The following is a 12,361-nucleotide window of genomic DNA, read 5'->3' as shown; positions in this document are numbered from 1 at the left end:
TCTCATTTTCCGAAAAAAGTGACTATAGACATGTTCTTTCCGTGCACCCTTCATTTATTTATAAGTGTTTGGTGCTATACATCATACGTTATCTTAACAGGAAAATGAGTCACGATTATACAAAGAAGTAAGCTAACTTACTAAGTTGATTATTGATTCATTCCCGAACGGATGTGATTCACGGTACAAATTCAAATTGCAATGTCGCAAAACTTAACAAAAACTGCAGCCCGGAATTTTCGTGTTCCCGTTCGATACAGCAGTATTAATGTAAATTGCCGGCCGCAGCAAAAAAACCTATTCTCCGACATCTGGTACCGCGACCTCAATAAACGCGGCTGTATATTTTATTTACACTTGTGCAAGCAAACAGCGATAAGGGACAGATTTCCAGTCGTTCCGCTTCATTCCAACCACAGGAAGATCTCAATTTGAAACTACAATCGAAGGATGTGGCCGAAGGAATTTACTCTTTGAATTATTACACGCGACGATCAAAGTAATGCCCACGTAGGCGGACACCCCTCGAATATACATTTGTTTCACTTTTGTCTTTCAATGTTAATTTCAAACGTGACGCGACTGTCTAATTGTATTGCTCCTAATCAATTTCGGACGTAAACAATTTCGAATACCAAATGTTGCTTATTCATTTTCGCTCCCATTGTCAAGCGAGTAAAGTTCTGATTAATCGGCCCAACGTTAACGTAACAAAAGATTGAAAATAAAGCGAACTATCAATCAGTTAGAACGAGGTCGCAGAGACGAACAGCGTCTAAAGAAACATGATACAATACTTTCACCAGCACGAAGCCGAGACCACACGGAGTCGGTGGCATGCAAATTCGCCACTCGAAATGCAACGTGGTCTGACGAGGGGGGACGGCATTCCTAGCAGGACGGTCGAGTGGGGGGGGCGGTCATCGACCGTCCTCCGCGCGGCGCGCATAAACTACGCAGCCGCATAAGGTCAATACGACCGAACTGAACCCAATGCTTTCGCAACTATTGTTCGTAACCCGAAAACCAATTATGGGCCCACACACCACACACGAATCTAATGTATTGAGCAAGAGGTTATCTGTAAATTAGATTGTCTGCGTATTGTCACGCGTCGAAACTGTCGCTAAGCCTCTTTTACTGGGTTTGGCGCGGTAATAAGCATCAGTATAAGGCAATATTGATGTATTACACGCGTTACATCTGCGAATGTCTCTCATAAAATACGTGAAAGAGAAAATGACCGAATTTACAATTTAAGCGCCTGGTTAATTATTCATATAAAAATGGAATAAGTTACTTGGAACGCTTCGCCCACCGTGCATATTTCTATGAATAAGATTATAAAATTATATATCTACTCGGTATTTTTGTAAGCGTCGAGTTGTACGTTAACTATTTTGTCAAAGTTTTGATACTCACCATAATACATTTGCATTGTATCAGTTGCGTTTTCAATGTTATGTCTTTGCTTGTGTGTATACTACATTACCTTTACAAAGGATTAGTTAATATTGACCGTAACATCCAGCCTTACGACGTTGTGTAAATAATTAATAACTTGTGTGAGCGACCATCTGCTAACTGAACGTCACCTGATTCCATGAGTCACTCGACTATGCATACATATTATACCATACAGTGGCCAAGCATACGCATGCCGAGATAACGATAACTTGGATGATAAAACGACAAAAAATGTCATGTTAAGTTTTTCCTGGTCATAGTACGTATGATGTCATCGTGAGACTAAGATACTAATGTAAGAATAAATGGTACTTACCTTACCGCGAGCATTTCTTCTTCACCATCGATGTATCTTTTTAGACAGAAACCCACTGCAGCGCACGGTCATGCTACGCAAGTTTGATAACATTCGCTGGTACTAAAATGAAGAGTAAAAACAACAAAAACAGTGTTTACCTTACGCCGCAGTGGCCTTCTGCCTTTAAACCTAGAATGTATAACCCTGCACCAGTAGCATCTTTTTTACGTCCGGCATAAAACTTTCGTCCTTCTCATACTCCATCAGCTAGTAAGGGACGAACACTTTATGTCTTAGTTTTAGTGTAGACAGACACATTACCGCTGTTGAAACCCATATCTATCAGTAGCCATACCACCAGTTTCGCCAGCGTGAGCGACTGAGCGTAACTCACTTTCTATACACCTCGCTCGTATTGGCATATAAGTGCGAGCGAGATGTATAGAAAGTAAGTTACGCAGACGTTAGCGAATATATCAGTTTAACACTGGTAAGGCAACAGTTAAATTATAACTTTAATTGTAAGGCCTGTATTTCGCTAACTTGATCGATAAATTAAACTAGGTCGGTAAGTAACGACGACCAATTAAGTAACATCTTTAAGCTAATAAGAAAATGTCAGTTGGTATCAAGTTAGTTAAATAAAGGTATATAATTCGTACTACTTCTGCATGAAACCTGCATATTCGTGAAGGATACATGTAACATTCCAGTAAATAATGTAACCACAAGGCCAACGCATTGGCAACCGTCCCAAACACTGTTCCCAGTGGTTATACTATTGATCAATTAGCCCATTATACGGTCAAGAAATTTGATTTATGTACCGCTTCGTACCTTATCATCAAAGTGATAAGTAATCATATCATATGAGATCCCAGCTTACATACCGATTGTAACTGTGGCAAGGTACGAAATGGTACATAAATCAAATTCCTTGAAACGTATTTGAGGTGAATTTACTTACAAGAAATAGAGTTCGGGCAAAAAGTACTTATCAGTCAAATGAACCTATGTACATACTGGGTGTAGGTAGGTATTGGCCTGATTCATCAGCTACAAGACTAATAAGATAACAGTATCAGTTAATTTTAAACAAAACTGCCGAGCGCCCGTTTATTGTTCACTTTGTTTGACATCCGCTCGACTCGGCTTACAGAAATATTTACTTTATCGTACTCTGAGCTCATTACGAATTAATTAATTGCGAAAAGCGACGGTATACTGTTGCGAAGGCAATTTAAAAAATATAATTTATACCTTTCTGTTTTTCGTCGACAAATGTGAATTGTTTACTTTATTAAATGCAAAGTTGAGGGCACGCCGAGCTTATAAACTGTAATAGAATCTTTCCTGCAAACAATGCAGTTTTCCACGAACAATGGTTAAGTTTACATAAAAGTGCAATGCAATGCTGTTTACCTTCGAACGCCATTCGAGCATTAGTGCCCGGGGGCGGACTAAGCTACAGCGAAAAGAAAAAAGCGTAGATTATACTACAGAAACGGGATCGCGTTTCAATTATGCAACACATGTTAGTTTATTTTAGGAACAAGAAATATGGCTAAAAACTTACATTATGAGTAATGCTTGAATTGCTGCAATAGAAGCTTGTAATAACAATTTTATGACTATGAAATTCAAGTGTCTTAATGTTGATTACTTGTGCTAAATTAAGACTACTTTTTCCTCGTCATTAAGACCACGAGGAGTTTCTAAGAAAGTTGTATTCAAATTACGTATAGTGTGACTAAAAGTGTAATTCATCACATCTGGAAGCATCCTCAGCGTGGAGCAATTATTTTTAGCCTCGGGTTATCGTGACCGATTTCCTGTTGCCCGCTCGGCGTGCGCTCGTTGGTGAAAATGACTTACTTTCATATCCTGCCGTCCACGACCACAGCGCCACCATCGCGAGCAGCCAGTGGTACATTAGCCCTTCGATCTTCCAATAGAGGGGGGCGCAGAAGGGTCTGATCAGGCGCAGCGCCATCATCCACACCACGTATGCGGGGACGCAGTACAAGTTGTTCACGACCGCGAATGCCGTGCGCGCCGCGATCCGCACGTACCGGCTGAAACAGCAGGGCTGCGTCACCTCACGTCTCGCCACGACACGTCACGTCACGGCACGCGCCACGCCGGGCCCCACGCGACACGGACACAAAGCGACGACCATGTGAGAGGACAGTGACGTGCGAACACCACAGAGTGAGACCGAGGGTTTGGTTACTCGCGAGAGGCCCGGGCGAGACGGTTCAGTGCGTCCTCCCTGCTGATACTGCCGCGGGGGCTTTCGTCGGGGCTCGGGGCGGCTTGCGGACCTGGCGCTGCGCCGTGCACAATCAAAACACAACGTACATTCGACGATATTTATTAATGGAATCGTTCACCGGTTCACTGTCGGTTATTTCGTAAGTAGACTGCAAGTACAAATTTAAAAATTGCCCGTCGGCGAGCGAACCTCGCGCTCGCCGGCGAGCTTACATGCGATTTCGTTTGCGACACACATTTTACACCGATTCGACGTAACATTAACTCGTACGACGCGAGCACACATAGACAGACATACACAATTTTATTTTACGATGCATACTGTGGCACGACCGGGGCCGGCCGAGTTCGTCGTGTAAAAACAATACAAAGTTCATTATATAAAATTAAAAAACGACATCGGACCGCTGAAATTATACAAAAATTACAATATTTAAGACTGTACACTATCTAATATATACAAAAGTTGCCAGCATAGATATGTGCGAGGGCGTTATATACATGGCGGTGGGTGGCTTGGCAGCCGACGCGCGACTACCCGAGCAGAGCAGAGCAGCAGAGCCTAACTACACGTTGTAGTCGTGCGTCATGAGGCCGTGCACCTGCTCGAGGCGGTACGCGAGCCGCTGCTTCTGCGAGAACTCGTCCTCCTCGAGCGTCACCATCAGTTGCTCGTTATACTTCACCGCGTACGCGTAAAGCTCGTTCAGTGCGCAGTTCGTGTTGAACTCCTTCGTGTGGAGGCGCGACTCCTCCGCTAGCATCGCGTTCATGTCCTGATCCGATATCGCCGGCATCAACTTAATATCCGCGTAATACCGTTCCACCCACTCCTTATATACCGGAATGTCTTTCGCGTACAAAAGCTTAGAGGATGGCGAATCTTTACCGAGAATGTGATCGGACGTGGAACACGAATCCATAAACGTTTGAGCGATTACCGAGAGACACGAATCGACCGTATTAGACTTGTGTACGTCGAACACAAAATTAGGATTTTTAATGAGATTCACCCAGAAGCGTAAAGGTAGCGAATTGCTCTTCCAAGTGTGTACTACTTCGGGATCTGAGATAGCGTGCTGTAGAGCCTGGTCGTCGAGGAAATCGAACATATACTTTATGGCGAGCGGCAACGCGGAGCCGCGGTGCGCGGTACTGAAAATAGTCTCGAATAAATCATCCACAAACTTTTGCAGCGTACCCTTAGTCGCGAGGAGGCGCGTGAGATATATCTCTGAGACCATTTTGTTTCCCCGCTCCCCTTCCTTGTGTGCGTCACCGTCGTGGTGCCTAACTAAATGCCAGTACTTGAAGCCGCCGCCGTGTTCGTATTTGAAAGGACTCGCCGGCGGACTGGCGGAGCCGTATTTACCCCTATTGAGAGTTTCATAAGTGTGCGACTTATCGTTTTTCTCCATGTTGGACAGATTATAAACGGAGCTCTGTTTAGCAACTAGACTGAGGCAAGCGCCATCTGGCACGCGGTAGTGATTGAGGGTGTTAAGTTTGCGCCACTCGCCCTCGCATTTAGTAGTGCTATCTTCGTCGTACAGAATTAATCGACCGCAGGCGCCCGTGCGCCATTCCAAGTCTAGCTCGTCACGACTCGGCCTTTGCGAATATGGAGTAGCGCGGTAAATGGCATCTAAACACTTCTCTTTTACTTGGCTTATGGTATCACAGTCGAGAACTTTTACTTGTACGTTTTCCGTCGTAGCGTCTAAGCCGCTCACGAAGATCGTTTGTTGGGATATGGACACGCTCACCGCTATCGGTTTGAAATCTATCGACTGCCTAATAAGTTTTTCTTCGCTGAGCGAATATCGCGCCTCAGAGCTTATTGCATCTACGGGGCCTTTGTCTACTTGACCTTTCATTGACCTAAACAAAAGATAGAGCGGTTCGCCAGCGCATTCGCGGAGGAATTTATATAGGAGGAAGGTAAACCAGGCGCTCAACATTTTCTCAGCAACGCTCTCAGTTCGCCTCAATAGCAGTTTAGGGTGGCTTTTACCCTCCATACACTTCTCGATAAGCTCCGCCAACAGGGTTTTCAGAACATCAGTGCAATACTCCATTTTACTTTGCAAAGTTACCATAATAAGGGAAGCAACATTGACACGATCGCGCATTGAAAAATATCTATTGCTTTCTAAAGTACGAATAAATAATAAAAGGAATGTTTTGTTCATAATAAGCTGTCCAAACATTCTGAGGCCTTTATCTTTCCTAATAAGCTCTGGACGTTCCCACTGGAGGACGGCATGGTCGTCGATGTTGGGGAACAAGATCTTCATGGCGTACGTACGGTAGTCCAGGAAGGGGATCCCGCCCGTCACGTCTCCCGTCAAGTCTGTCATCTCAGTCTGCAGCTCCGCAAACGCCTCCTTGCATTCCGCAGCTACCCTTAACTCTAAAATATCCATTTGCTCCTGCATATTCTTCAGTACCCTAATATTTTCAGTTGATTTTCTCCTATACATAACTAAAAACACGACAAATACTAATATGAGTATAACTATACTGGCGATTACGCCGAATAATACTGGCTTTCCGATAGCCGCCTGTAGGCCCGCCTGCGAGGAATACGACAACTTGCCGATCTTATACATGAGATGGCGACCTACTTTGACGACCACCTCGGGTGTGTCGACTCCGTCGGGCAGTTCGTCTCGCGAGGGAGGCCGACAAGTCAACTGGTGTCTTGCGAGTGACGTCACGTTGCACAGGCTTTCTCCTATGTGAACTTCCACGTCGCTCTCAGTACACGCCCTATCTAAATTCTGACCGTTTATCGTCAAATACTCTGATTTATAATACTTTACGTCCTCATCAAATTTATCGTAATACGGATCAGGATAAAGCAGGAAAGCGTCATGCGTCTTGCTGGTAAGATTCTGCACACTTTGCACGTCGTCCATGTAAAAACCGTATTCTAATTCCAAAGGCCTATCCGGATCTAGGCTGAGCCCGGCGCTTTCAATCCCGGGAGACTCGCAAATGAGATGAGTTTGAAAGTCGACTCTATGGCAAGGCGCGATGTAAGGTCGATTGTCGTGATATACGTACATCCGAGGGAACTGAATAGAATGGAAATTACGGCCCATTACTTTAATCTTTATGCCTCCGGATGGAATCCCTTTAGGCTGCTTGCGCTGTGTCGCGAGCGGCGGACCAGATTCGACTGCAACTACCTCGGGATCCTCTATGTATTCAAACTTTTCGCGTTCTAAAGTGCGCATACCGTTGTCGAAACGCATACGTAATGTACCCATTTTAAGCTGATAAGAATGACTCGTCCTACAAACTGCTTCTTCGTGAGTCACAGTCAGAATAGCGCAAGGCAAATCGTCGATAAAAGCTTGAATGTTACTTCCCGCGTTCAGATACTCGCCAGTGATACGTAAAATAGTGCCGCCTGATTGCGGGCCGTATTTCGGTTGAATAGAGTTTATTTTCGGATTGACGAACGCGTAATGATGCTTAGATTCCCCGCGATAATCTGCCACTCTGACGACAACAGGGCCATCCCGGGGTACTTCTTCGCCAGGCCCGTCTACGGTACAAACAATGCGCCTTGTTTTAACGTACAATTCTATAATTGGTTGGCATTTAATACCCGCAATGGTGACGCCGTTATAAATATCGGATATATTGCGACCTAGATTTATGCCTTCAATTGTGATGTTAGTGCCCCCATCCCACGGACCTAACTGCGGCCTAAACGAATGAATCTCCGGGTTAGGGCATGTTTGAGTACGATTTAACCAAACACTAGGCGTGCCGCATTGTTCTTGAACTTCGCACCTATCCGAGCCCTGGCACCAGCCGCATCCAAATTTCTCAGGGAGCGCAAGACAAATTCCGCAATTATCCGCCATATCGTTACAACGGTAAATGAGTATGTGAGTATTATCCGGATTATCTAACGGTTTAGAACCTCCCCAGATTACGGCGAAAGACGCGGTAATATTAGGAGCGCGGGACGTGTAGGTAAATTCGACGGGCTCACAATATATAGTATCGGCAAGAAGTTGAGCATTCACATGGGTCACGCGGCCTTCGATATTAAACTGACAAACGAATCTAGTCTGGACTATAAATTGCCCGATTATGTGTACTTTAACTTTTATTGCTTTTTTGACGCCGGAAGGAACTAGGATTTCGTTCGAGCCGTCTGAAGTGGAGTTTATAGTGGGGCAGAAACCGGGCCCGGAGCGATAACTGGGACCTATTCTGCTGACACCGGTAACTAATATATCGTTTCTACAATTCTCGGCCGTGTCGTGAGTGCAACGGTGTCCGTCGACACACCAGTCGCACGGGAACGAGGAACTAACACACTGAGTGCACGAGCTGTACGTGTTGCAGTCAAAGAACGTGAAATTAGTCGCCACAAAGTCGGGTCCCTGAGTCGTGCGCACCGACAGCTTGGCCGTGAAGTGGTGCTGGCCCGCGGGGATCGGTGGGAGCGTGTCGGTGCGCGGAGTAGTACAATTAACGCCGTAAGGCTTCCTAGTAGCATTGGTTATTAAAGTACGATCTAAAGCTGTAAATGCACACAGAAATTGTCCATTAAGTGTAGGCAAGTTTTCGATAACTAAGTCTAATGTCCTTGCAGTCGTTCGTTGCAATTGATTCGGTGTCACTTGAGTAATGGTAGTGCAACGCCCGCTGCGGTACGAGATCCAATAAAGGGGATCTTTGGCTGCATCCTGGCAGTCCGATCGGAGGCTACACTTGTTCTCTAGAGAACACCATCCACAGTATGGGTCTTTGGCTCCGAGACACGTCAAACACGATTTATAGACGCTACACTCTTGAACTTTCACTTTAGACACTTTACGTTCAGTCATTACGTATAAATGCATCAATTGAGTATCAAAGAATAAGTCTTTATTAACTGGTGACTTTTCATCCACGACGATGTCGCCATATTCAAATGCAGAAGTGGCACTCTCAACGACGATTTTCTTCAGATGTCCCTCGGCCGTTCCGGCGAATACTACAGTGTAATCGCCCGTGGATGTGGCCGCCACAGCAGTAAGCCTCTTGTTGAACACGGCCACCGGGACCGCCTCTACCGGCTGCTCTCCTCCTAAAGGAGTATTCACGTCTAAGCCACAGAAATCTTCACTTATTGACTGTAATTTCGTTCCAATGCAAGGATGAGAAGGCGATATGAAATCCAAGCCCCGAGAACCGTTGCCGCTAAAACACGTCTTTATGTTTTGCATAAATTTGCGTCGAATCGCTTTTAGGGAATACACACATAAAGCGGACAAGTCTGACGGCGTGTTCATATTTATATCTTCACTCTGGCTAAAGGCGGCGAATAATACATCATCCTGCGCCGTAATACCGAGCTCGCCCGCTAGCACCGAGCCGGCTTTCCCGACGAACGCCGCTTGCACTAGATTATATCCAAAATTGCGTCCGCCTTCGCCCGTGCAAGACATCGGAATTTCTGTATACGAGTAGTAATTTTCGTCATCATGGCATACTCGCACTAGCTTGCTGTAATAGCTGTCCGATCCCACGCCTCGCAGCTGTGTGGTTAGAAAGTAGCTGAATCCCTCTGAGCTGAAGCCGTACACGTATTTTATGGGATAGCGTTCGCGGGATAGTGAATTGACGAACATTCTCGTGCCCGTCGTGACCGCCGTTCGGGCTATCATAAATAGACGGTCCTCCTCTAGCGAGCGGCTGCTGACAGTAGGAACTTCGGAGCGATAGGGCGAGTTGCCCGTGAAGGTGACGCCGACGTACATAACCTGTGTCATGGGCGGATTCGGCGGGCCGGGCGCGATGAACGCGACCGTCGACGCCGACGCATTGTTGGCGACCACCGGCTCGCGAACCTCGCGCACCTCCTTCGAAATGTTGTGCAAATTGCGCACGGAGCACAGCCCCTGCAGCACGGACCCGCAGGTGATGAGTCGGCTGGTGGCATAGTCGATCACTAACGCCTTATTCGCATTGTCGGTCGGCTTCTTGATGAAGTTGGGCGGGCAGTCGAAGGTGCACTGGGCGGAGTCGTTGACGGGGCCGGTGACGATCGACTGCGCGACCTCCAGGTCGGGGGAGAGCTGGTAGATCTTGTTGACGGCGCCGACGTAGACGCGGCCGGTGTTGCGGTCGACGACGAGGTGGTTGAAGAGGGTGGACGCCGAAGGGTCGGTGAAGCTGCGCACCACGTCCTGCTCGGCGGCGGCGGCCAGCGCCAGCGCCAGGGCCAGCAGGGCTCGCCACATGGCGCGCGCGCATGTGCCCGGCCTACCGCGGCGCGCCGCCCCCGCCGCCCGCGCGAGCCCCCCGGAGCCTGCAAGCGACACACCGCTCAGCATGGGCCGCGTCCGCTTCCCATCGCACCGCACCGCTCCACACCCTGTCACTCGGCTACGTGCATCTCACGGCGACGTCTGACTCCCGAGCCCCGTTCAGTGAGACAACCGCGAGGACGCATAGAGCTCATAGGATGGTAAAATATATCGGAATAGCGCGGTTCCCGCAGCATCTGAACAGGACCAAACGATGTCGCGTCAAGTAAACAGTAATTTTTATGTAACTATAATAGAAGTCAGATGCCCTCATGAGATGCAGCGGGACTGTACAAATGTTCGATACACCTATATTTGCGTCCGGCAAAGCCCTCGTGTGTTATTGAGCCTATATTCGAGTGTGTTACGAATGTCCGCGCGAGTTTCGAGTTCGGAGAGGTCTAGTGCGATCGGAGCGTTCGCGACATCAGACGACGACGCTTAGTGACCACTTCCAACGACGGCTAACAACCTATTCTGGCATGCATTACTAGCTGATTAATTAGGAATATCAATTAGTCATGACCGGTCGTCTATTAATCATCTCATTGTTCTCACATCATTAAAGCAGCTTACGGCTCGTAGTAGCGTCTCGCCTTGACAATTCAAAGCGAACTGTAATTATTATTAGACGTTCAATCAATGAACCGAACGAAAATAGGTTGGTCGTTGGAATGTTCGGTCACGGCTGTCCCGGCGCGGTCAGTGTTTTTATAAGGTCACACCGACGAAAGCCTCAGTCAGCATTATCAGACAGGGGAGGGATAAAACAAAAGTGCGATATGGCATGCTCGTAACGGGACTTAACGTGGCAACGATAAAAACAAACAATGGATCAACTAAATACACCGATAGTACACCGATTACGAATACTCACAGGATTGCCATGGCGGAATAATGAGCTTCGATATGTATGGTGGCTCGCTATAACAGCACTAGCATAGTGCGAGGACAGCAGAGCGGGAGACCTGCAAACAAACATCATTTTAAAGCTGGGCCCGCTTGGACGCTCGATCGATCCGCTGGCGCGAGCCGCGGATGCACGCCACGAGCGCAGCGGACCCGGCGCCGCCTACTGCCCGCTATAACTACCTAGCGCACCACGACCGACACCAACCGGTCGTAGTTTCGTTTGTTGACTTCGCTGCATTCCCTGCCCACCCACTCGACCTAATCTAACCACCTACGCACGCGGACCGATACAAAAACTACACAATTATCACTAGTGCTACTATTGCGAAGTAGCTAAACGGGCGCGTTGTAACTACGAATGCATTCGAGACGCAGGGAACGGAGAAAAGTCAGCCATTATCGCGCACACGAGTCGATAGTCGGAAGCCATTCCAATATAAATGCCACGCGGACCTATTTTTCACTGCAGTAAAGCGAGATTAACACTAAAACTCACCTTGGTATTGATAATCTCTCGATTATAGAAACAATCCTTTGGAATCCACGATCGGTATTGAAAAGCAACACTAGTAAACCACTGAACACAATTCTTTCTGTATTTCACTGTTATTGTAATGCAAACACTAAACACCACTATTGACGACTTATTTCACAACATTACACTTATAAAAATCCTAGTCCGGGGAGAGGAGCCCGTTTGCACAATGAGTCCGCGACAAGGGCATCAGCCGTCGTACATCGCTCGCCGTGGAATGAATTTGGTTTCCCTTTTCGAACAAGTCTAGGCGTGACTGAGCCGAGCAAAGCCGAACACTGCCGAGGCGAAGCTATAGTTTCTTGATGCGCCACTAGAGGCAGCACTATCTTAATATGCGTTCAAAATAAAACATTGTCTATGGAGAATTAAAATTTTAATATTTTAATGATTTGAATGATTATTAGATTTGATTTATTTTCTTTATATCGATTGTGTCACATTTTAATACACGATTAACAATTATTCACCTGATTTGATACCTGTGATTAAATTTTACACCGCATTTATTTTCTACGTCGGCAACATTAAAGAACGAATGAATTTATATCCAAA

General features: G+C 46.6%; 1 protein-coding gene across 1 annotated transcript; it reads right to left on the bottom strand.

Moving 5' to 3' along the window:
* Positions 1 to 4,123: 4,123 nt before the first annotated feature.
* On the bottom strand, positions 4,124 to 12,060 carry LOC134747761 (plexin A3). Its single transcript, XM_063682394.1, has 3 exons — positions 11,768 to 12,060; positions 11,237 to 11,327; positions 4,124 to 10,361 (listed from the first exon to the last, which is right to left on the bottom strand). The coding sequence occupies exon 3, from the start codon at positions 10,291 to 10,293 to the stop codon at positions 4,606 to 4,608; it is 5,688 nt and encodes a 1,895-aa protein (XP_063538464.1). The 5' UTR covers positions 10,294 to 10,361; positions 11,237 to 11,327; positions 11,768 to 12,060; the 3' UTR covers positions 4,124 to 4,605.
* Positions 12,061 to 12,361: the final 301 nt, after the last annotated feature.

The sequence above is a fragment of the Cydia strobilella genome, chromosome 15 (assembly GCF_947568885.1).
Source record: "Cydia strobilella chromosome 15, ilCydStro3.1, whole genome shotgun sequence".
Classification (NCBI taxonomy): Eukaryota; Metazoa; Arthropoda; class Insecta; order Lepidoptera; family Tortricidae; genus Cydia; species Cydia strobilella.
The sequence above is the reverse complement of the archived record's forward strand: the minus strand, read 5'-3'. Positions and strand labels throughout refer to the sequence as shown.

Coding starts and splice junctions, on each gene's coding strand:
- LOC134747761 (XM_063682394.1), bottom strand. CDS start 10,293: ATGTGGCGAGCCCTGCTGGCCCTGGCGCTGGCGCTGGCCGCCGCCGCC.